Here is a 27,708-nt window from a genome sequence, read left to right on the forward strand (position 1 = left end):
GTAGAGTTAACCAAGCTTGAGAGTCTGACTCAACTGACAGGGGTATGGAATATGTTGCACAATATATGGCTCTCTCTATTCTTCAGACATAATTGTATCTCATATTACCCATGGGAGTTTGATCACCGACACAGTAACAAGGCATACCATCATCATATATGATATGACATCACCCTCGTATACTTTATCTAAACTACCCTTCCATTTCTTTACGTAATTTTTTTGTAATCTGGTAGATGGCACTGTAATCATCATGTGATACATAAGACAATCAAACGTTTTAATTCTTAAATTTTAAGTTTTACTTTAAAGTATTAGCGTTTATCTAATGAATATCACTTTTCAAAGATAGTATATTCATACATTCGTATAATATTTTTGAATAGTGTGTTGTTCTACAGCAAAAATTTATATTTTTAATAGTATATCAAATTCTTCAATTAATAAAAGAAAATAAATGAGATGAAATTTTTATTCTATTCTTTGACATTATCTAATACCGTCAACTTACATTAAAACTAGAAATTAATTATTTTCTATTAGTGTAAAAAAGGACTACTTAGATTTACCCTTGACAAAAAGTAGGTTTTCATTGAATAAGGCTATTTTCATTGGTGCCGCGACTAGATAACCGCGGACAAAGTAACCGAACGACAAAATAACCGAAAATAAATAAACTGTGGACAAAATAACCAAATAATAAAATAACCGAACGACAAAATATTATAATCAAAATATTTTCGCATCAACACACATACAATCCATGAAAAAAGGGCATATCTAAATAACAAGCTTCGTTTAATGGCCTATTTTCGAATAAACACACACAAAAACCATGTTAAAAGGGCGCAACATTTATTATGAAATCTGAAATTGTATTATTATTTTATATTATTTTTGTACTTATAAATTTAAAAATTATTTTCAGAGATTAATTATAAAATTTTATGTTCTGGATATATTGTCGTGTGGATATTTTGTACCATGGTTATTTTGTCGTGAGGATATTTTGTCGCTTGGTTATTTTGTCGCGGTTATTTTATTACGATGCCATTTTCATTGTTTTATTGAAATCCACGAGTTTGTCAATTAAAGAAAAGAACGCCATTCGGCTACACCCGAAATGGAAGGTAGATTTCATAAAATGAATTATCATTTTGTCTCATTAACTTTCGTTTGACACTGAATGAAATTTATTTTAACATACGCATAAGTGATGCAGTACAACGTGAATTTACTTACTATGTTGAAGATAATTTCATATAGGTTACTGTTTTCTTAAAAAATATGCTATCTGTTATTATTTTAACATTATTTGAGAAAATAGTGATAATAATAGTGTTATTTGTAATTTTAAATAGCTACCATTTCTAAAATTATCAACTGATTTAGAATTTGATCTGCGAAATTAGTAAAGTTGATTGTCTAAAGATGAAGCGTTTCAAGTTCCATCAAGATCGATTGAGAATTCTAGGTTCTATTCTGATGACAAAATCGATTATATTATATGCATAAACATACATACATTTATTAGTCAATGGTTTTTTTGATTAACTCTACTACATAAGACATATGATGGTAAAACTAGTTAAAAATTCAATTAAGAGAATAAAATTTACCAGATAAATTTTTATAAAATATATCTAAAAAATTAATTCACCAATTGAATAAGAGAAATGTGTAAACTTCTTTTTTTTTTGTGAAGGAAAAAAAATAATGATTAAAACTTGACATTAATCTTTAATCAATAAAGAATTTTAGTCACTTATTTATGATAATTTTAGAAAATTTAATTGGTTGTTATTCTATTTGTCTGACACAGTGGAAATAAATATATTATGTAGTGATTATATCAATAAGAAATGTAACAAGAAGACTGAGATGAGTTCTTTTCGATAAGAGAACCGTTTATTATATCTCTTTTTTTTTGTCGAGAGGGTATACTTTTTTAAATGTGCGTCTAACTAGGGGACGGCAAGTGCAGAGTCGCGGGAGCATCAATATAAGCGGCTTACCTGCCGCAATCAAAATATTAAATACCCGCTTAGAATGATTCTATTGTCAAGAGAAACTTTTTATATTTATAAACGTACATTACTATTTATTTCGGTTCTTTTGTCAGATTTAAAAATAACATTTTTGTAATAATTAAAGATAATTATTTTTTAATTACTCAAATTATTCACTTTTATTCAAATGGTTTTGTATTTATCATGAAAGCAACAATATGTCAACTAGTTTGGAATTGTTCTAGAATAAATAATGTTTATATTTGTGAACTCGATTTACCAGAACATTAGTCGTAATACGTTTTGCTAGGGGTTTATACTGTTCAAAGATTTTATTGTCAAGTTCCAATAGTATAGGGGATATGTATAATTATATATATATAGAAGACTTCCTATAGATATAGTCACTCATCACGATATCTCTGGAACTATAAGACCTAGAGACTTGAAATTTGGCAGGGGTATTCCTTACGTCGAGTAGAGGTCAGCTAAGAACGGATTTTACGAAGTTCCACCCACAACGGGGGTTGCGGGAGCGTTACCAATGAAAAATTCCCGTTTTTAAACTATAGCTCCTATCGACTCCAAATTTGGTAGAAATCTTCTGTAAGAGATGTAGAAATAATCTATAAACGAATTTTACGATATCTCACCCCACAGAGGGTTGCGGGGGTAGGTATTAACAATGAAAATTTTTAATTTCCAAGCTATAGCTCCTATAGACTCCAAATTTAATAAGAGTCGTCTACATGTGATACAAAAATGATCTAAGAACGGATTTTACACCGAATCCTCTGTGAGATGAGCTATTATAAAATTTGTCCATTGAGTTTTTCTACATCTCTTATAGAAGATTCCTACCAAATTTGGAGTCGATAGGAGCTATAGTTGAAAAACGGGAATTTTTCATTATTAACGCCCCCGCAATCTTCTTTGGGGTAGAATATATATAGATTTTTTAATAATTAATTTTCGGGATGTTTTCGTTTACAATCGATATTCTTTTAGTTACAAAAATACAATCGTGGTCATTAATTTAAGTATGTTTTTAAGTTTATTGGAAAATAGCCATTTGTAAACTCGAATGTTTATAAACTATAAATTTGAAAATTAGTCGATAATGTTATTTATTAAATCAGTTGCAAATAAAAAATGACATTAATGAAATTAGCAAAATGGAAATTCAGTCATTTATAAAATAGCGAAAAACAAAAATCTGTGGCTACGTGAACTTAGCAAATTCTTACTGCAGAAACTTACAAAATTAGTCGATTGTAAACTTTACGAATTGTAAAATTAGCCATTTTTAAACTTCTTATAACTTTTGAATGAGTCAGTCGAATCTGCTCTAATATTCAGAAAAGCTAAATTTATGGAAGTCCTATTAGATGCCTCAAATTATTTTTTGATCCGCCGATCCGTTAAAGAATTACGAGAGATTTAGAAACGGCTAATTTTACAAATTTCTGCAGTAAGAATTGGCTAAATTCACGTAGCTACATATTTTTGTTTTTCACTATTTTGTAAATAACTGAATTTATATTTAGTGAAATTTAAATTTCGCTAATTTCATTAATATCATTTTTTATTTGCGACTAATTTTACAAATGACATTATCAACTGATTTTCAAATTTAGAGTTAATAAACATTATATTTTAACGCCTATTTTCCAGTAATATTAAAAACATACTTAAATTAATGACTACGATTGTACATTATTATTGACATATATTGTAATTAGGAATTGTTTGGATACTTTTCTAAATAATTTATTGAAAATAGTTTACTTATAGTAATAGAAAAATTAAGTGTGAACTTAAGGAGAGGTAGAAAGAGGGACGGCGGATGAGGCAAATAAATAATTCAAATAAACTAATGAAACAAAAAGTGCGTAACTAGTTTTGTTATATTTTATTTAGTTTTGATTTATTTAACATGTATGAATTTTTCTGGTCTCAATTTAGATGTTTCAAGAAGAAAAATAAGTTGGAGTCATGACTTTGAGTTCAGAGGGATGAGTTCTGAAGCTAACTTAAAAAAAAAAAAAGATTAAGAGGCACGAAAGGTAATTTTTGCTCCAAGATGGATGCAAAGGATCAAATTTAATTAGAACAAATTTTTTTTAAAACACACTTTTTGTGTTTTTACAGTTATTTAATACATGATATATCTGTTATACGGTAACGATTTTATTATAATTTTTAATTACATCGATATGAATAATTAACATAAGTGCTATTTATTTATAATGGATGTCTAATATTATGAATAAGTAATAACTATTGAAGATGAATAATAATGACAATAATAATCATAATAATAATGATATTTATTCGACTGATTTACCTATACTCGGCAGTTTATCACTTACAATTTGATTGCTAATATGAGCTTGATGAGAATTTATTAAATTCCCCGTACATGTTCATACATTTTTTATAATACTATAAAGTCTATAATTAATACTATTTATAAATTTTCAATAGGAATTCGACTACTTGTTAGCTCATAAATTTTTTAATAATTTTTTTTATGTATTATTATAGATAAATTGTCTAGAATAAGCTAGAATGAAGATTTAAATTGAATGATTAATAATAATTATTTTTTTCATTACGATTAATAAAATAATATTTACAATAACAAAATATCTACAAGTTAATATATATTGTTTAATAATAATAAATGATCAATGATTAGGATGACTAGAAACGTTGAAAAATTGAATTTTATTTAAAACAATTTGCTTTAGAAAATGCATTGTTTATATAGTAAGAAGTTTGAATTTAACACGCCAATTCTTTAAATTTTGTTTTTTAAAAAATTTGAAATTAACGATCATGTCTTTCTCTGATTAGTATTTTCAAATTTCTATTTAACTTATTTATAATTTACAACCTAACAATAATGATAATTTTTACTAGTATTTTATATTAGTTTGTTGAAGTTGGGTTACTGTTTACTAAGTCATAAAACATTGTTTTTGGTCGGCATGCTGAGCAATCTGGAATATTTAGTTCTCGTAGTTCTGTTCCTGTAACAAAACAAGTTCATTAATCAGGGGAGAAGGGAGACCAAAAAAATAATTAAAAAAAAATTTTTAAAACATTTAGACTCAGTCATTAAGCTGAAAATGAGTTATTTCAGCTCAATTACTGATAATAAATTTTATTTTTTCCAAGCATATTCAAATTTTACGGGAAAATGTTTGTTCATTCTTTTAGGGATTAGGTTATTTTGTTCACAAAGAATGAAAATTTTTTTTCTACTACAGCTGAAAATTTGATGAATTTTCTTTAAATACAATCACAGAAAACAAATTGTAGTGGAAACAACAGCGACTTTAGTTCCATTTACTACACGTTGAAAATCTCTATTGAAGTCTCCCTACTCTATTACATTCTGTAGTAAATGGAACTATATCCGCTGATGTTTCCACTACAATTTATTTTCTGAGTAATTAAAAAAAAAGAAGATTTCCTATGTTTGGGCCCCGAAAACTATATTGATAAAAAATTTAACTTGATTCAAGAACAAGAATTTTGAACCAAGAACATCATTTTGAAGAAAAATAATTTCTTGAGTCAAGAGGAAAAATTCTCTAGTCCAGATATAATTCTTGGTTCAAGAAAATTTTCTTGATTTAAGAATTTTTCTTCTTGACTCGAGAGTGTTATTTTCTTCAAAATGGTGTTCCTGTTTCACGATTCTTGGTCTTTTTTTTGCGAAATTTCGCTATGTTGATATTTTTTGCAAATTTTGTTATTTTATTTCAGAGAAATCAATCTATTCGAAATTGGGTTCTTAATAATAATTTGGTTTAACATAAATCAATTAAAATCTAGATATGTTTCATAATCTAATTCTTTTAGTAAATTTTATGGTGGTGAATAAGTTTGGGCTTGCTTTGGTTTCAAAGCTTGGGCCAGTCTTGGTAACTAAGTTTGGCACCCTGTTATAACTCCAGACTTTTAACAAGGTTGGGCCAAAACTGATTTACAAGCCAGAGCCAGAGTGTTACAACGTTGCGCTAAGTTCGAGCCAAGTCTGGCCTCGCGGTAATCACTTGTCTGGGTTTTTCTGTTTTTTGTGTTTCAACTATTGATTGACTTCAAATTCCTGTGTATTTTTATTTAAGGGATCAATGTACCACCGATCAGAATGAACGCAATTTTATATTATTCTGACGTATGATTATTATTATATAGAATAAGCCGAATACAATACACAGAAAAAAAGTTTCACTTGAGGCAGAAAAATGTTTTTCTTTTTAATTATTTTTTTGAGCGAAAAAAAAATTTTTTTTTCGACACAAGAAATTTCACTTATTTCAACAAAATTATTTCTTAATTATAATATGTATATCAAGAATGTGGACTAGATAGGATCATAATAACAAATTACATTATTATTTCTGCGACGTTTCGGCCATTTATTAGACCTTCATCAGGCATCATAATACGAATTCTAACAATCACTATCTTACATTGCACAGTTGGCTTAGTCATATAAATCATCACAAAATTAACAAAATTGATAGATTCATTAATTATTCTTACTATTAACTCAGAAATAAAGTACACACGACACTTATAAAATTGTTATTGCGTGGCAACAGTTAACTCGAATCTAAACTTTATAATATATTGATTCACCTATTTTATTGATTTTAAATAATGATTTATCATTTTGTCATGAATGACTTATGTATATTAAAAAATTATTTAATGACATTATCTTCTCGATAAGAGTAAATATATAATAGATTTATCAGATTGTACCTAACATATAATATTTGACAGTTATGGTTGTAGATAATAAATTATTAGTTTTCGAGGTATGTGCTTAACTGTTGTAAATATAAATGAAACATTTGTATATATTTAAATTTACGAATGCATCATTCAACTATCAATAACAAAACCAGAATCTGAGTAAATAAAGATTGTAACGTTTGAATTCACTATTTTTCTAATGAAGTCAAGGATTTTTATGGACCTGTGACATGTATCATGACATGTATATACAAAGAGGTTTTGGTCGTACCTATCAGTAGACTTTTTCAATAGTCAAACGACTATTTCATGTTGTTGTCTATTAACAATAATCAAACTAATTATATTTTTTCAAATAAGTTCTGATAATTTTATTAAAAATATAAAAACACTTTGAAGAAAGCAAAATTCTATTTGTAAAAAGTTGAATCTTCACAACAGGTAAATTGTTATTATTTTATTTCTTTATGCATTTAATGCACCGATAGTGTGAATATATCACGGATTATATAATTTCAGAGAAAAATTAAAAAAAAAAATGTGCAAGCAATCGAAACTTGGATATTTCTTTGTATTGTTTATAGTTATGATGACAGTTTTTCATTCAGCGATTTCAATGGCTGTGATGCAGTAAGTTTTCTAGTATACATCATTATCTGTGGATTTTAGTTATTTTTTATTTGTGCTGTAATAATAAAGCTATGTAAATTTTTTTTTCAGTCAACAAACAAATATACTTCATTCAAGTTTAAATAGTAGTGTCTTAGATAGTTCACAAGCTGAAAATCAAGCTGCTAGAGATGTAAACACTCAACATGATTTAAAACGAAGGTTTTTTGAAAAACATACTTTTGTTATTCCATGAAAATACAAAATTCTCTACTTCCAGCTTTTAAAATATTTTTTACTCGAGTACACTGAAAAAAAAATTGACTTGATTCGAGAGGAAAAATTTTTGAACCAAGAAAATAATTTTGAAGAGGGTAATTATCTTGAATCAAGTAAAATTTCCTTACATTAAGAAAAATTTATTAGTTCAAGAATTTTTCTACTCAAATCAAGAAGATTAAGTTCTTCAAAATTATGTACTTGATTCAAGAACACTTTTTTTTTTCTGTGTACAAAAAGAAAAAACCTCAAAAAATTCGACAATTCATTTTCGAAAATATTCTATTAATTTTTGGTAAAAATCAGTTGTATTGCTAACTTTATGAGTAAATTGAAACAAAAAATGAATATTTTTGGTAATACCTAAATAATACCTGTCATCAGATAGAAGCAAATTTTAATAACAAAAGCAGTATTAAAAAAGAGAATATGATAAAAATAAAATTCAAAAAAGTATCTAATTAAAAAACTAATTTTTTTTTTTTTTTTTTTTTCTTCAGTAAACGTTCATATTTATACTATTTTGGATTGAGTCGAGGTTATACTGGTGTACTCCATGGTAAACATTTACTTGGAATAAGTGCAGCAAATAATATTTATGGTCCAGGTCGATAGTGCTAAAAATTATAGCAGAAAAAAATGATGAATGTAAGATAATTGTTCAAATTAAAAAAAAAAGTGTTATGATATGATTAAAACATTATTAAAAAATTTGTGCATAAATTTTATCGATCGACAATTCTAAGAATTTACGAATTGACTAACACATTTTTTCGATATAATTTCTTTACAATTGCTGACACAAACTGAAAAAAGTATAAGAATATTAAAACATTAATGTTTTAGTTTCAAATCATTAACGGAAAAAAGTGAACTGCAATAAAAAATGATCGATTTATAATAAGTAATGATCAACTGCTAAAAATTATCATTTCAAACAGCAAAATCGTGATTTTAATGATCACTATGTAATATTTATCATTTAACTAATACAATTTATTTTTTACATGGAAGAAAATACTATTTCAAACAGTAATATTCGCTATGTGAATGTCAAAAATATGAAAGTATAATAATTAAGAATTTTGACTTTGATATTTATTATTTGGTACCTAAAAAATGATCACATGATATTTAAAAAGTATAAAATACAGTTACTAAATTTCTAATACAAGCAACGTCAATATTTAAAAAGTAAAATGATAAATTTTAAACGCAGCGCTAAAAATGAAGCTATAATTATTGATTTACTTGGACTGCTAAAATATATATTTTAAAAGTAGAATTTTTACTGTTTCAAATGTTAAATTCTCCCAGAGTGAGACCCCCTTCTCTTCATCTGAGTCCCCCTTCTTCTCATAGTATGGACAATATATTGAAACGGCAATTTTTACTGTTTGAAACTGTAATTGTTTAAGATGAAAGAGTCGTTATTTACTATAGTGACAACTACTAATCACTTATTTTCGATATTAAATTATAAATTGTGGCTTTTACACTTTCTACATCAAGTTCTGTAATATTTATATTTTTGTCACCCCGATGCCCGCTTTACTGTTTGAAGCTATAAAAATTAACCAGAGTCCGAGTGAATTTTACAGTTTACTTTATTTCGTGTTGATCACAAGCGAAAATTAAAAAAATTTGTTAAACTCATCAAAATGGTTAAATCATGAAATTGTAGCATATTTCTAAATTTGTTTAGCTTTACATGATCTTAAAAAAAATAAAATAGAGTTTTACTTTAAATATTGATGTTACCAAAATTTCAATAAAAAATAAAGCAGTAAAGAAAGAAAATTATGGAAAATTTTCTGATGCATTAAGGGAATTATTCCAATTATAGTATAAGAATGATTTCTACAATATTATGGGAATCATTCCCATATATTATTATAAAAATATTTATTGTTGATTGTTTAGATGCAAAAACACATGAGTGAATTCTCTTTTCACATGGGTTATTTGAAACGCGTGCGCAGATTAAGTACATTTAATCCCGCCCCTATATAGTAAATTCAAGCTAGAGAGCTGTTTTAAAAGACAGCTCGATGCCTCGTTATCCCTCTACAGCGCTATCAAACGCTCTTATCATCTCTCCAGTAAACACTTCAGTTCTGACTAATTACACCGATTAAATAGCAACTTGGACATGCTTTCTTGTATCTCTTTGAGTATTAAAATGAGATATTAGTCAAAGAGGAGATCAGTAATGAAATTCCAATTAGAGCACCTATTATTTTAATCATTAATTAATTTTAAGTCAGTTTGTTATTTTTTGTTCAATTTATTACATACCTTTCATTATGTTAATATTTCGGTAAAATGTGTTTGTGTTCCAATTATCTAAAGCTTTTGGTGTTGGAATATTTGGTTTCACGTCACGATTTGAGAGATTTTCTTCCGTTATTTTTTCTGCTTCTCGTTCCTGCAAATCAAAGAAAATTTCTTTTTACTAATTTTATTTTTTTAATAGGTAAACGAACTAAAATTTTTTATTATATTTTTTAAATACAGCATGCCTTGAATGCAAGAACTGAGCAGTGTTCTACTTTTTTTTTATTAATATAAAAGTGAAGGCTCTTATAAGTTGGATTTTTTCATAATTCAGCCAATTATAGACGATCTAACGTCAAAATTTACAGAAAAGTTTGATATAATATGTTCTGTTTCGTCAAATTATGTTAAAGATAGTACGTATTTAGTTTTCGATGTTAATTTATTAACAAACACGTGTTAAAAGTACTTTAGATAATTGATATGAAATTCAAAGCCATAATTACTGCATATATTATTAATTGCTTTTATGATACTGAAGTTAGTAAACATCTGACAATTTTTAGAATTTCAACAAATAAATTATTGTGAAGAAAAATTTGTTTTTAATTTTACGTGCAAAAATTGAAAGAAAAAATAATAATGAAATTTTTTGATAAATATTTCATTTGCTTAAAAACATAAAAAAATGATCAGATATTTGTTGATTTCAGTATCATTTACTGAATTGTTTTCTGTCAAATTTTTATAAGAAACTAAGGAAATTATAATCGTATTTATACACGTGTATATACATTTTACACATCTACATATTTGAGTAGAAAAATTCTTAAACTAATTTTTTTTGGTTTGAGTAAATTTGAGTTGATTCAAGAATTTTACGTCTTGATCCAAGATAATGAAACTCTTTACAATTATTTCCCCTGATTATATGCAGCTGACGGTATATGCTATAAGATAGTTTAGTTTTTATTTTTTTATTGTTAACTTCACGATACAGAAATTGCAAATTGAAAAAAAAAGTTTGGAAGTCATTGATTGCAGTCCGATTTTCAAAAATCTATTTTTTGTAATATCCCGATATTATTAAATCCTAGGAAGCTGTTTTGACTATTTTTATGATGGTACCCTGATGTGTATGTGTATGCATGTGGATGTAAAAATAAAAATAAAAATCCTCAAAGGAGTCAGATTTAAATTCAAAGAAATGAAATGAAAAAAAAAATTATTTTTTATATTTAAATGAATAACGCTATCTAACTTTTCTGACGATAATAATTTTTTTTCTTCGGTTTACGATTAAATACCATTTGAATTACCCATCGTATATTTATTCTGTAAAATAGATGTAATGCTTATATACAAAGAAAAAACTGTAATTCACATTACCATATGTTACTTAAGTGTATAATTATTTATAATACTCTGCTAGGAATTCAAATTGCGCGCATACGCACATACGCTTTAATCTTAACAATAAGGAATCAGTAACAATTCTTTCGAGATTTTCGATACTAAACTAACTTTAGTTCAATCATCAATTTTATATTATAGGATAAGTAGCTTTAGCAACTTAATGCACTTAAATTTATAATTTCTTCATATCCGCTATCTTAATTTAATACTTTATTAAGTACTTAACATTAAGAATTCGATATAAGTCTTATTAAACTTTCATATTAGCTAAATTACACCGGCCGACAAAAGAGGACTTTTTGAAAGTTGTTTTGATATGAGTGATAAATATCACTAATTTATAGTGTTATAAACATAAAATTACCTACATAATTACTCTATCACATCAGATTTTTTTACAAACAAGAAAAATGGTTTTTTCTTAATTTAAAAAAAATAATCAATTATTATATTATAAATACATATATTTGAAAACTTCTACAGAAAATGTCGTATGAAATAGTCGCTATGAATCTATTTTGAGTGAGATCTTTTGCGTTTATCTGTAAAATTACGTCTGGGAGTAATTTTTTTATGGGAATCGTCAATAATATCACGTTTTATCGACCAGCAGTAATCAGCCATCATATTCACATTCCATCGCCCTTGGTACCTTGTTTCCATAGTTTTGATGTCTTGGTGAAACCTTTCACCCTGTTCTTCACTATAATCACCAAGATTATCAGGAAAAAATCCAAATGTGAATCTAAAAATGGAGTTTTATGCTCATATTACACCCCAATTTTTGATACTTATTTAATAAATTTGCCACAATATTTTTATAGTCAGGATGCTTGTGATTTTCTAGAAAATTGTTGACAACATCTTTGAACGCCAGCCAAGCTTCTGATTCAGTTGTATTTAATGTCTTGTCAAATTTTTCATCGGTCATTAAAGATCTTATTTGTGGCCCATCGAATACTCCTTCTTTTATTTTTGCATCTGATAACCTTGAAAATTTTTTACTTAAGTATTTAAAACTATCATTTTCTTTATCCAATGCCTTAACGAATTGTTTCATCATACCGAGTTTAATATGAAGCGGAGGTAATAAAATTTTCTTAGGATCAATTAAATTTTCTCGTATCACATTTTTGGTTCCCGGTTTCAGATTTGTACGAGGATTCCATTGTTTTTGAACGTAATGCTTTGCTCGTGCCCTACTGTCCCACTCGCATAAAAACCAGGATATTTCGTGTATCCTGACTGCTGACCTAACAGCATAGTTATAATTTTTAGATCTCCACAAAGCTGCCAACCATGTTCTTCATATTTAATTATATCAAGTACTGTTTCTAAGTTTTCATAAGTTTCTTTTAAATGAACAGAATGAGCGACTGGAACAGAAGCATACTGATTCGTGTTGTGTAATAGAACACCTTTTAAACTCCTTTTCGAGGAATCTATAAAAAGTCTCCATTCTCTATGAACATATTCGGCTCCTAACTTCCTAATGAGATCAGGAATATTATGACAATAAACTAATGATTCTTCTTGATTGAAAAACGGAAGAAATTCCTCTTCACGTTTCCTGTACCAAGCAAAATGTGTATTAGGAGCTAACAAATTTTTTGCATTAAGTCTAGATCCCAGAAGTTGAGCAGATTCTTTAGTAAGATTTAAATCTCTAACTAAATCATTTAATTCACCCTGTGTGAATTTCTGAGGCTGATTTAAAATTGGTTCAAAAACTTCATTAGATTCTTGACGCTGCATATTTTGTTCTGATGATGTTGAGCTAAGATCAGATATTGAACTTGAAAGAGGCACTGGAATATCTGGGCCGTGCGGAAGAGTACGTGTTACTGAGGTTACATTTGCGTAGACTATTTTGTTTTTATTTTTAGCATTGAAACCTTTTACATTGGTACAGCAAAAATAACAGTAATCAAAATGATTGACTTGCTCTCTCCATATCATCGGTCTACCAAAAGGTAGAGATGCTTTTTTGCCGTATGTCCACTGCCTTAATAGTTCAACACAAATAGTACACACAAAGTTCGGAGTCCACGATCTGAGTTGAATTTTAAAGCCAAAATAAGAATTATAAGTCTTTTCCACAAATTCAGTAATTTTCAATTTCTGTTTCAAAGTCATAAAATTTCCACAAATGTAACAAAATGTATCTAGACTATTACGACACTTTCTTGAAAACATTATATTTTTCCGACAGTTTTAAATCACAAAACAACAATTGAATATTTTAAACACCAATAATGAAATGTAAACAATTTTTTTAAATAAACAAACTGACTTTAGCAAACCGTTTGTAAACAAAGTAACTATAAAGGCTTCTTTCCATGTAATACGTTTCGAATGGTCGCGTCGAGGTTCTAACTAATATATTTTCTCACAAGATGTCACTTAATTCGATAAAAAAAGCGCCATGATTTATTAATTTAATTCATTTTTACTGAGCAATCAAAAATTGCGAATATATTCGTTTTATCAAAAATCTGATGTGATACGATAAAATAAGGTCTGATTTCGGTATCAGCACTATAAAATTAGTGAAAAAAATTTATTATATCTCAGAAAAAAAAATCATGTCGGCCGGTGTTATCGATGCAAAATTTTATAAATGTTTTCTTAATTTAAATGTCACTTGAAAGTTTTTAAGGGCTGATCGGATCCAAAATATAAAATTAGATTTATGAATATTTAATTAACAAATTACCAACTACACATCTGAGGTTTTAAGATAACGAAATGCTGCTACTAGGTCTCTAGGTCAAACTAAAACTTTCAATTCTTTTAATTCTTCCCATAAAATTAAAATGGTTATGAAAAAAACACCCAACTCATGAACCTTCGAGCTTGGAGGCAGACGTTTTATTGGTAGTAAAATTAAATTTTACTTCAAGTAGTAGAATATGAATTGTGATTATTCACTGTTATTTCATGTATTTCATTACTAGTATTATTAAACTTATTATTTTTTTTTCATTTCAAAACATTCTGTTATCATCATAGATATACAGATTATATTATGAATGTTATTTGTCTCTCGGACCTTGTTCGACTATCATTTGAATAAATTACATTATTATTAATATTGAAGCTCTTAATTAATTAAATGAAGCACTTCATTGATAAAAAGATGTAATTGTGTAATGCATTTTGTTGATTCTTTTATTTACATTAACTGACATAGATAGTTGAGGATAATAATGACGGCAAATGATCAGCTTAATTAATCATAAAGTTTATTGTAACATTTTGAATAATCTTTACGCTACGACACGTTAATTTTAAGTAATACTTGAAGGTGCTTATAACTTTTATAGAGAAAAAATATAATTACTTAAAGTTTAATTTTCATAACAATTAATTAGTTTAACATTGAATTTGTAAAAATTAAAAAAATAATACAATGTGAGACAATAAAAGAATGAAATATTGTTTAATTATTTTATGTGTGTTGATTATTTCTTACTGTTGTAAAAATGATTGCCATGAACTTTATTTACGGAATTATAGCTGTGCGTTTGATTGTAGATGTAAAAATGTTAGTGTGGTTACTATGTCCTAAGTATAAATAATAAATAATAGATTGTTCCGGTTTTACTTTTGTCACGCAACGATTCATTTTTAATGAAAACCATCGCGCTTCACAATTGAGTTTATGAAGCTTTCACACAGATATTTGATTTTCAAGCAATCTTTCTTATTAATTTACATTTTTAAAAAACATTCGAAAATTTTTTCTGGAACAAAATATTAATATCGTAAGCATATATTTTTCTGGATTTACTCGTCTGTATTTTTTTTTTTTTTTCAAATGTTTGAAGATTATTATGCTTACTGTGATGCACGAGCAATGATAACGGGGTGGAAACGCTAGTTAAAGCGAATTATGGCCGCAACTTCGCTATCATTATTAATAATTCAGATATTTGTTATCATACAGATCACTATTTTTTTAAGTTTATGATTACACTTTTATTTCACTTTGGATGAAATTTAACGTCTCGTAAATGGAATTTGTTAATTTTGTCGAGTAATTTTTCAAATTTATTGCTTTCTGATGTAAATTATAGATGTAATCTGAACAAAATTAAAATCTTAAAAAGTTGCTTGAAAAAAAATAATCAAGTTGAAAGAAACAAACCTATTACAGCAAAAATTAATAATGAATTTAAAACATCAAAAATATTTTTTTCTTTTTTTTTTTATTTTTATTAACGATAATTGAATAAAAAATCATTTTACAGAGTTCCATCCCTAATATCTGCTTCATTTTTAAACTGACTAAATCATTTATAAAATCTTTATTTATATATATATATATATATATATATATATATATATATATATATATATATATATATATATATATATATATATATATATATATATATATATATATATATATATATATATATATAAATATTTGATATTTTTTTTATGATTAAGCAAAAATATTGAACTGAAGATGTAAAAAATGAAAACTCATATTTTTTATTTTCATTTGGTTTTCTCATTTTTTCTAAGCTACGGTTTTTTAGAAGTTACTTAAAAATCGAGGTTTTTAATTATTATGAACTCTATGAACTATATTTGAATATTTAGGTCAAGTTTTACGGTCAAAGAAGTTTTATTTCTTCCTTGAGCTTACATGGAAAGATATAAACATTAATTTTTATTATTTTAAGTAGTAGTACGAAACCTACCGTGCTGAATAGGTTGAACAGTAGTTACTTGGTATATTTAACTATTTGAAATAGTAATTTTTCTCTGTGAAAATTTCAATATATAAATAACAAACGTCATCAATTAAATATAAAATCAAGACTATAATTTTTAATATTTGCAATTATAGTTTTTACTTACTAATCATGCTAGTATAAATATTATAAATATACCATTGTTAAAAACCTTGTTCTATCATGAATTATAATTTTAAAATGAATTTTTGAAACAGTTGTGAACTGTGAAATGAATTTCCCTAAAAACCATTGATGTTTTCTTACAAAAATGTATAAAAATGAATCGAATTATACAAATGATATATTTTCAGAGGCCGTTCGATTATTTTAGAAAAAAATGTGATCAACTTTTCATTATTATTATTGCAAAGAAAATTTCTACGAAGTATTCATCACATTTATCTTAATATTGATTTTGTATGAGCCGAACAAAGGTGAAAATATCCTTCTTTTCTACTTGTAAAAAGAAAAGAAAGTAATTATCAAATGTATTTACCTTTCGCTTCGAAAAAAGTTGTGTTTTCAAGAATAACACATGTAATCATGAAATTTATAATGCAACAAATTTTTTGTTGGTATGAATACCTATTAGCAATAATCTTTTTTTGGTATATATATATGCGCAGAAAAAAAAATTAACTTAAATCAAGAGAAAAATTCTTAGACCAAGAAAATAATTTTGAAGAATTTCATTGCTTGGATCAAGACGGAAAATTCTTTAATCAAGTAAAATTTACTTGAATCAAGAAAAATTTCTTAGTTTAAGAATTTTTTTACTCAAATCAAAAACATGGAATTCTTCAAAATTATTTACTTAATTCAAGTAAATTTATTTTTTCTGTGTGGGTAAGGATTGTAAAACTTTTCTTAGTTTGGTAATGAAATCTTTAGTAAATAATATTAGTTTATTATTAGTCCTGTAACCTACTCCGTAACAGTTTTTAAGTTTTTTAAGACTTAGTGTACATAAAATTGTAACTATAAAGATGAATATAATTTTTATGCGATAACAAATATAATGCTTTTATTCTAAAAGTTTATTATCCGTAACATATGTTTTAAAAAGGGAACACGAAACATGCCACCTGTTCTAAAAGAGTAGAGTACGAATAGGTCGAAAATACGATTCATTTGATGAGCGATATGTTTTGACGGGAAAGCCAAGTATAACCAACGAGGTTCTGTATATCTTTGCCGTGTCAAATTACATCACAATAGATTGTATAAGCCACTATGAGTAGGATGGAAGGAACGAAATGGAATAGAAGGGTGTAGTAAGCAATGTCCCCTCAAGCTCCTTCCACTTGTTATACAAAAACATAATTACTTCAAATCCCACTCTATGAAAGTTTTATCACGGTCATATTAAATCTATGTGTGTACTATATAATACAAAGCACTAGTTATTCAGAATTTACGAACTACTATTTCAAACTGGTACTCTCCACGCAGTCCATTAGACAACTACGATAATTAATATTTGCCCGGGTAAACACTCAATGCTTATGTTATAGAAGATATTATATTATAGGTAGATTACTTTGAATACGTAGAATACACAGGAAGTCCAAATGACGCCTTGCTGACAATCTTTTATATTAAATTAAAACGTTATTTTATTTATTATATATATGAGATGATTACATTTTAATTATTGATCTATTTGTTCTCGAAATTACCTTTTTTAAGTAAATGACATAATCATTCAAAGGAAATTTTTTAGACTTTACTATTTATTATTTCAATCAGGTAGTCAATGTCATATTCAAAATCATTTATTGTAAATAATAATTTCAAAGATTTTATGAAATCTATGAAATTATAATAAATATAAAATTTAACGGTAAACGGAAAATCTTGATATTTAAAGCTATAAAAGAAATAATACTAGTAACTAATTGCATTGCAACAATTGTTTGTTTTGAATGATGCATTGATAAATTCAATTTGAAAACAATATAAAAGAATAATAACAAATTTTTCAATTATTTTAAGTGCCTAAACGTGGAGTTTCAGGAAATTGTAAGTCAAATTTACAAGATAAATATTAGAACAACCAAGTAATAACATTTCTACTCTTTAAAGTACCTTTTAGCCTAGATCCGGATCATATTTTCAGTTCTGAAGGTATTTTTGAATGTGTAATTGTAATTTTGTACCTTGAATAGTATATTACACACCGAGGGAAGTAAAGTAAGAAATGTCTCAGATCACAAGTAATTGTTGGCCGAGGCGAAGCTGAGGTCAACAAACATGTGATCTGAGGCTTTCTTATTTTACTGCCCTAGATGTGTAAAATACTATTGTACCACTAGGATTAAAACTAAACATTTGAACATCAGTTTAGCTAGTTAAACTGAGACAATTTCAGATCGATGCGATGGTTTTCTTCCCAAGAGCAGAAATTCAACGGTAAAACCATTTTCTGATTTTTCAGAATTGCTGGCGGTCATTGTTAACTTCTAAATACTCATCAAATTGACAGTTTAAAAACATCAAATTTTAATATAATCGATACGAAAATAATATAACGTAAAAGACCAAATACTATAGGACGACACTTAATACCCGAACGTATTGTGTGGTACTACTTTAAGCTTTCAAAAAATGAATAAAATAAGTTATTAATTAGTTTTTTTTTTATGTTTATAGAGAAAAATAATGGGAATTTTCAATAAAAATTTCTTAGAGCACGAAAAAATTCATCGGTAATATTAAAAAAATGTTATTATTATATTAATTACAGTGTTTATCTATTGGTACTCGAGAATAAGCCGGCACCCAATATCAGAATAGTCAGTCATGTTTATTCTACTAACTGACAAATAAGGTATATTTTCACGGAAAGATTAGAACCTGACTAGTTCGTGTTCTGCAGCAGACTCAGTCATGTGCGGCGTCACACTGATTACTGTGCACGGATCCTGATGCAGCACTCGACTGTCTGGTGCAGAACACGACTGAGTCTGCGGTGTAAACTAATTTTTTTTCCATTTTTTCTTGCACACAATTGAGTCTGGTGCAGAATACGATCCACTCGGGTTCTAATCTTTCCGTGTTATTGAGTGACTGAATCAAGTATAACAAAAATGTTTTTTGAGATATAATATTTAATTAAGCAACAACGTTTGTTGTAGAGAATGTAACAAAGACATATGAACCTTAACTTAAACAATAAAAATAAATTATCTGGGTTAAACATTTTTTTCTCTATTTTTTATCTTACTAGTGTGTGGCACGGCATGACATACGATTTCAGATGAGGGCTTTTGTTTTACTTCATATTACACAATATACCGTGTTGCGGCATTTTATAAATTGAATTTTTAAAAAGATTGTTTAAAAACCGAAAAGTTATAATTAAAAAAAAAAAAGATTTCTTATTTTATTTATATAAAAATGAAGTTTTTTAACGAGCTAAGCTCCCAATAATTCAAAATTTTTTTTTTCTACCGGAAATATATCTCCTCCAATAAATTATCAATTTTTCATGTAGAGAGAAAAAAAAATGTTGCTCAAAAAATAAAAGACCCTAATGTAACCGGTATAATAATCGGACTTGGGTCATTATTGCCGACGTTACGTGAGGTTTTCAGTCTTTGGTATGTCTCACACAACGAATAGTTTGAAAAAAGACAGAAACCAAAAAAAAAACAGCAAGAAATATTTCTAGAAATGGAAAGAGATAGGTACTACCCGTGTAAGCTATTGAATCACTGGATTACCACGCGCGAAAGCTAAGTCTAGAATTTCCACTTGTGGATGAGTTCCGCGTCCGCCCATTTGTAACTTCGCTCACCCGGCAAAGTAGGTATAACAATTCAGCCCTCTCCTCTCAACATTCGAATATATACCCCATGTCGTTTCATCCCCTCCAAATTCTGCAGCATCCCTTGCTGCAGAGATTTCCTCTTTCTCTACCCGACATCGCAAATACATCTCTTTACTCTTGCGTTCTCACTCTTTTAATCTATCTTTGTTTCTCTAGTATTCTGTCTACCTCTCGAGCAACCCCCCGAGGACGCTCAATTGTTTCAGCCCCGTTGATCCAATAAAGGATTATGGCGAAACAATTGTAGCGTGCGCACCAGGATAGATTTTACGTAAACGATAAAAGTTTCTCGGGCGTCTGCATCATTCGACGTTTTTTATTGTATTTTTTTCTTTTTGCCTATCGGTGCAGATATTTTGGATGTCTATATTTATATACTCAGCAATGTGTTATATATGTACCTATATATAAAATACATATAACATATCTGCCGAGTAGTACAAATATCAAGTTAAATTTCCCGGTTGAAAAACTCAATTTTGTCGGCATTGTATCTGTAAAATAGTAGAGATCGTGAATTAGTTACAATGACGCGGTGGTGGTCTACCAACCAACTGGAAATACACATTTTTCAATAGTATTTTTCATCCTTTTATATCAAAATGATATAATTCATTTTTTATATTAATTCCAAGAGGGACCTTTAATATGTGATTGATAAATTTAATACCGTTAGTTATAAAAATTCAATTTTATTTGTTAAACCAAAAAGTTTACATTTTCTCGTTTTACTCGTGCAATTTTAACAATTAAATTTTGAATGACAAATACTCATAAATTTAAATGATATAACTTAATATTAATATAAAGTGGTCGAAATAAAAAGTTTAATCCGTGTGCTCAATTTTAATTATTTAATTAATTTTTTGGTATGCTTACACTGAAAAAATTTACTTGAATTAAGTAAATAAATTTGAAAAATTTCATCTTCTTGATTTGAGTAAAAAAATTATTTAACTAAGAAATTTTTCTTGATTTAAGTAATTTTGACTTGATTCAATCATTTTTTTGAGTGTATAATTGTATTTTAAATAGTTGATAAAAACATTTTATAATCCACATAGAATTTAATTTAAACCACCAAGTAGACCTCTCTTGTAGAGCGGAAATATTTTAATATACAATCGTGTTAGTCATATCAATCCACTTGAATAAACTCATTCTATTATTTTCATTTCATTACTATTGGAAAATATTAATTGTACTTTAAGGATTATTGTGATATTTATATTCAAAATGATAAAGCTTCTTCAATTATAATTATTTCAGTTTATCGAGCTTTTGGTTGTGTTTTTCATTAAATAGTATATAGTACATTAATTACAATAATTAATATTTAACAAATAATAGTAATAATAATTATTATTTGACTTAGAACAATTCAATTTTGAAGATACTTAAATACGTATTAGTGAAAAGCCTTAATAGTTTGAGTAGAGAAACTTTTAATTTTGTCCGACAGTATTTAGAAAAGCGCTGTGTAAATTGAAAGCTTCAAGACAAAGTTCTCGTAATAATCCGATTGTTCATCATGTGTTAAAATTTTTAACTTAAAAAAGATTAATTTAATTCAATTATATATCGTTCAGAAGTTTTTATTATTCTAAAATAATATATGACTGTATTAGTTCAACTTATGATAACTATGCAGATTTTAGACTCTTCATATGATATTACGAAGCATTGGAGAGTGCTGTACGGTCAAAAAAATTTTTTTTTCTTCTTTTCTTTAAAAAAATTTTATTATACTCTTGTGAGTCCACACAACCAAAATAATTTGTACATTATCGTACGAAGAATTAAATAAAAATTAATTCTTTGATTAACACAGAAATTGGTTTGAAATAATAGAAATGAAAAAAAACATCAAAATGGCAAAAAAAAATTTTCCTACCAAGCAAGATATTTAAAACTCAAAAATACAATAACATCTAATTTCTTAAAATGGGAAATATATAGTGTACTTTTGGATTTTCTGAATTTAATTAGTATAAAGAAAAAAGTGTCGTGATAAACATGTAACTATAAATAGTAATTGTAACGATTTAATGCATAGCAATAGCTAACTATTGTTTGCAAAATCTACTGTGTTATAATTGCATAATTTAGAAATTTTACAGTAGACAATAATAATGATTTATTTTTAATGTTTGTTAAGTGGGATTCGACAGATGGAAATATTTATTTAAAAATAATTATTAGAGGAATTTATTGTAATTAACCACAGCATTTTTTAATTGATTATGTAATTATTTTTATAATTTTTATAATGATGATTTATTGTAGTCATAACTTTTTATTCACATAGATGCCCGATGATGCCACAATGATGCAAATGAAACGTTGAATAATTGAGTAATCGAAGAAAATACATAAAAGGTTTCTTAATATTTTTTTCCTCTCTGTATGTTATATACAGTGTGAAGAATCATGCACTGAAAAAAAAATTAACTTGAAGCAAGAGTAAAATTCTTGAACCAAGAAATAATTTAGAAGAAACTCATTGTCTTGAATCAAGACGAAAAATTTTTGAATCAAGTAAAATTTACTTAAATCAAGGGAAATTTCTTAGCTTAAAAATTTTTCAACTCAAACCAAGATGAAATTCTTCAAAATTATTTACTTGATTCAAGTAAATATTTTTTTCTACTTCGTTTCATATTATAAAAAAAAATTAGGAAAACGGTTGACCCTAAAAGCCATCCCTGCAACTTCCCGCTAATTCCATACTTGGGCGCTCAAAATTGCATTTATTACGTTTTTCAGCTCTTGGAGCTATGCTAAATTTTCCACTGGTACCCTTTAAAATAACCACATACACAGATACCAATATCTAATAATTCAAGAATAATATTTGTACATAACCACTTCAAAATTATTTATAAAAAAACTATAAAAAATTAAGTTTATCAAGAGAATAATTTGAAATAATTTAGTTTATTTATATCGAGTAAATAAATTAAATTAAAGGATATAAAAGAAGGTCAACAAGAAATTAGAATAATTATCATAATGAATTATTATAAACATAAGTCAAATAAAAATATGATTTATATTATTTATTAGCAATGAGTATAATTATACCAATACTATAAGTATTATCACCAATTTTCAAAAAAGTAATAAATAATTTACAAAATTAACAATATAGAAAAAAAAAAACACTTAAAAGTTTAAAAACAATTAAAATCTTCGAATTAAATAATTTTTCATTGAGATTATATTGATAAATTTTCGTTGGGTAGTCATTAGTGAATTCATGATCTGAGCGATCCCGTACAGCTATTTTAGCCATCTAACGTATTGCTTTCAAAGCGATCTAGTAGAAAGCTCTATTAACAATTAAACAGATGGCTAAGTATGGATAGCTACTATAGCAATACAGTATTGCTCTGAGAGCGATATTTTTTTTCCGCGTATAAGGATATTTAAAAGTGAAAAAAGTTCGCGAGTTATTTGTAATGGAAATTTTTTGAATTAGAATTTTTTTATAAAGAAATTTACGTCGGGGAATCGGTTAAAATAACTGATGAAAGTAGTTTCATCACATGTGCTCCCTTATGCTTCTTGAAGTATTAATTTGATTCGCTTTTTGTTACAAAGCAGTAAATAGAAGTAATTTATTCAAACATAATGCTAATTTCAATAATAATTTTTATAGTTTTATATAATGCTCTGTTATATCCGGCATACCGTATATAATACAGGGCCTCCCATTCCCGCCGAAAAGTGCAGCGCTTGCATATTTAGGGAACCACAACCAGGACTGCGCGACAACTCACTCGTGGCTGAAGAATACAAATTATCGCGCATTGTCACCTCATCAAAAGAACCAATTGTTTAATTAGTAGCCCCTGTTTCAAATCGCGACCGAGGTGATAAAAACCGCGAACACCATAATTCACGAGCTTATTTTACAAGGTAACAGTTCTGCCTTAAAGCCCGGGTGAGTCCTATACCCCGACACGTATAGGCAGACTTCAATTATTAAATTAATTAGTCATCCTTTCCCTAATTATTCATTTCGATTTCCTTAACGGTATTTCTGAGTTCTGTGATAGTGATTCTTCGAGCCACGATTCGTTTTGACGATAATCGAGATTCCCGCAGTTCCAGTGACCTGGTACCACTCTCAAATTATTTTCTTCGTCTGTAAATTTATAATCGGCGAACTTTTGTTTGCCGGAGTCGTTACTCCGGTTACGAACTCATTAACTTTCAATCCTTGTTCTATATTGTTAATAGTTAATAAGTGAACAGTGTAAGTTAAGACGTGTTTGCCCATAGGGCCAGTTAAACAGAATATATAAACTAAAACCCTGAATCGAAGTGTATCATCATTCCTAAATTAAGAACCTTCAACCTTCAACCTTCGATCTCCAGTCAGCAGGAGGAAGAGAGAAGCCAAGCAGCGGAACTCAAAGGTACAAAATCCAATCAAAGACCGAATCATCGTTGGAATTAACATTCGCAATAGTAAGTGGATATTATCACTATTTCCGAGGTCGATTGTCTATTCCAAGGGGCCCTCTCCGGGGTTTTCACCTTCGCGAACCCATAAATTAAAAACCTAACGATCCTTTCGTTAGGGAAATTCATCTGTTATCCGAACCTCCGATAGTCCAGCTACCAAATTCTAAGATTATATTTTTCGGACATAACAGCTCTAATAGATGGATCTATCAAAAAGATTAATTATTATTGTTATAAACATAATTAAAAAATGAAAAGTAATAATTTAAAAGTTAAAACTCGTAAAGAGCAAGTTTTATTGTTGTAAAGGTCATTCCGTGACATTTAGTTTTTGAAAAGCAATCTTTAATTTTATTGATTTATTTTATGAAATGTCAAAGCAATAAAAAATAATGTAAAATTGAAAAAAAATTTGTGTCGACCGAAAACTTTTCTTATAAATAGAAATATTTATAAAGAAACAAAGTCCGAAAACGTTTTTAGGTAGAAATAAGTCATTAAAAATATTTTTTTTTTTCAAATAAAATATAATTTTAAGAATCATTTCTTTGAAATTAATTTTAAGATATTAACGAGTCTCATCCGTTCAAAATATTGAATTGATCGAAGATTCTTGAATTTTCTGTACATGAGTTTTCTACTGGTAATTCATTCATTAAGCTTCATACTAATGTTTTATAAATGTTCCTGCTGGTTAGTTAAAAATTGTTAATCTGTACTTTAAACACGGTTTTAAAAGTAGTTGATGGGATAAATGAGTAAAGACAAAAACGAAAAAAGTGTACTTCTTATATGAAAAGAGAATTTAAATACCTCTGTAGACGAACAGGGTGCAATTAAAAGTTAAAAGCTGTGGTAGAGAAACTACTTAAAGTGAGATGGTCCTTTGATTTAAACGTTCATACCACAGTCTCCCTCTTAAACTGCAAATTCTAGGAATGAAGTTCTCGATCTCGACTACGTGACATCAATTAATTGCATTCGAATTACCGTTTACACTCATTCATACAAACATGTGAGTGAAAAAGAAACGCCAGCGTCTATACCTACTATTTTTTCTCTTCTAAGATGTAACTAGAAGAAAATTAGTCGTACAACAAATCTAAAATAGCAAATTGTAGACTACATTTTTTTATTTGCCATTGATATATTTTTTCAAAATTTTAATTTCTCTAAAATTCTGATTATGTCAAATTAACGGAGATTGTGTTATAAACGAACTAAAAGAACCATATAGTGAAATCATCCAAAAAGGTTTTTTTTTAATAAGTCCTAGACTGTTTTTCAGATGAGCAAAAATTTTGAAATTTTTTTTTTTTTAGATTGTTCTGAAAATGCCCATGATAAAATTTTTCAAGGCCAATTCTGAAATTTGGATACTCAAAGCTACAATTTATTTTTTTCAGATTTGTTGTACGACCATTTTTCTCCAAGTTATAACCTGTTGAGAATCATAAGTTAATTTGGATTTAATTCTATATCTCTTTATTTTCGTGACTAGTGTATATTTAATTGTTTTGTTTTCAATGTTTAGAATTCATTTATTATTGAGCTCTGCCTGTAGAAAGAACACTTGAATTAAATTCAACAGAAATGCTTAGAGATAACGTTAAACTGTAAATAAATAAATTAAAAAAAAACGGACAAAAAAGATTTATTGCATTGTAAGATTAGAAAAAGAGGTCTTCTTGATAATGTCCAAAAACGCCAGTACTGTTATAATAAAAGTAGATACTCTCTCTTACGGATTCATCGAAGCGACAAATAACTCCAAATAACGTTTGGGGATTACTTAGTTACCGCAATACAGTTGTGGCCCATTCGTAACACAGGGTGGTAACTAGGTTTAAGGCCAAGTACGTATGTACATACACATAAATTTAGTGTCTGTGCGACGATCAACAAGGACCAGGATACCACCACTACACGTGTTCCATGTACACTTGGGACCTTATGGAATATATACACACATGGACATCAGGCTCTTTATCCCTTACATTCGACACGTTCACCGACAAGGGGAATTGAAAAGCCGTCTGGCCATCCGGGACAGCTTATCCGGGGGTTCTTCGCCTCTTCGCCTATATCATTCTACTGTGCGGGTCCCACAAACCTTTACGTAGCAGGTTCTTTTCAGTTTGCTATTTAAACAACATCCTATGTTTATTTAATTTTTTTAATTTTTTATATATTACGACAAATCTTTTGGAAATTTTGATATGTCCAGGATGTATAAATGCTTCTAGGCAAGATTTTTGTAGTTAAACCGTTTCCATTATACAGTGTACACCAGTACTGGTTCAACAATCTTTATTGGGAAATTATTATTTTGTGAGTCATGCACTCGTGCAAAATAAAATTCTGAAATTCAAAATGAATTTAAATTTGAATTTTAGATTGAAATTCATGTTTTGACTCAAATATAAACTAGTCTTGAGATCATCAAAATTTGAAGTTAATTTGTAGATAGAAATTAGCACGTCTGTAGAACTTTCGATTTTCCTTCAGAATTTTAATAAGGGCTCAAAAATATTTAGGATAAATTTTATATGATTTTGTTTCAAATTACAGATAAAATTGTCTTTAATATGAGTTTTACCTAGTTTTTTGAAGAAATAATTACATTAAATAATTATCGTATACTAACAAATCTTATTTAAAATACTAGTGAAATATGATCCAGGAGACATCAAGTTAAGAAACAGCAGAGTTGGGTACTTTCATCTGATCTTGTTTGAGAATGGAACAATATTTTGATGAGGAAATTTCTTTGTAAGCTTTCCACATGCCAGATAATAGTAATTTAGAAATGAATTCAAATATCACACATCAATTATAATAGAAAATGTAATAATTGAGAATAAATATTTGTTAATGTGATCTATGGAACAGTCCATACAAAATTTGAATAGATTGATACATTTACCTAGACAATAATTATCTTGATTGCTCGTTGGTCAGACTAAGCGAGCAGTTAGACCGCAGGGCAAATTCTGCAGAGTGAATATAATCATTGCTCTTTGATCCTTTTATTTGCTCGTATATTTTTAATTAATTATTCACAATGTAATTTATTCTAATAAAATAAAATAAAATAAAATAAATAATAATCCATTGTAAATGAAATGAATAAAATGAAGAAAAAGGTAATAAAAAATTCATTATGTTATTACGAGTTTTTTCTTTGTTACATTTTGTGCAACATAATATGTAAGGAAGGGGATTAAATTCATTCAGTTAAGTAGTAAAAACTGTTTACAGTAGAATAGTGGATGGGGTCAAAGAGTTT

The 27,708-nt window shown here is 27.6% G+C and overlaps 1 protein-coding gene across 5 annotated transcripts in view; it reads right to left on the reverse strand.

Annotated features, from left to right (window-relative positions):
• Positions 1–4,726: 4,726 nt before the first annotated feature.
• Positions 4,727–27,708, reverse strand: part of Fuss (SKI family transcriptional corepressor fussel) — a 156,064-nt gene continuing 133,082 nt past the window's right edge. For all 5 annotated transcript variants that reach the window (XM_074250968.1, XM_074250963.1, XM_074250966.1 and 2 more), the window contains 2 exons: positions 9,972–10,101; positions 4,727–5,044 (listed from right to left, as the gene is read on the reverse strand). In XM_074250968.1, coding sequence (XP_074107069.1) covers positions 4,944–5,044; positions 9,972–10,101 — 231 coding nt within the window. In that variant the 3' untranslated portion in view covers positions 4,727–4,943. The remainder of the gene's footprint in view (positions 5,045–9,971; positions 10,102–27,708) is intronic.

This window comes from Cotesia typhae, unplaced genomic scaffold, assembly GCF_013202065.1.
Source record: "Cotesia typhae breed Kobodo isofemale line unplaced genomic scaffold, CoteBio_Ctyphae contig_65, whole genome shotgun sequence".
NCBI lineage: Eukaryota > Metazoa > Arthropoda > Insecta > Hymenoptera > Braconidae > Cotesia > Cotesia typhae.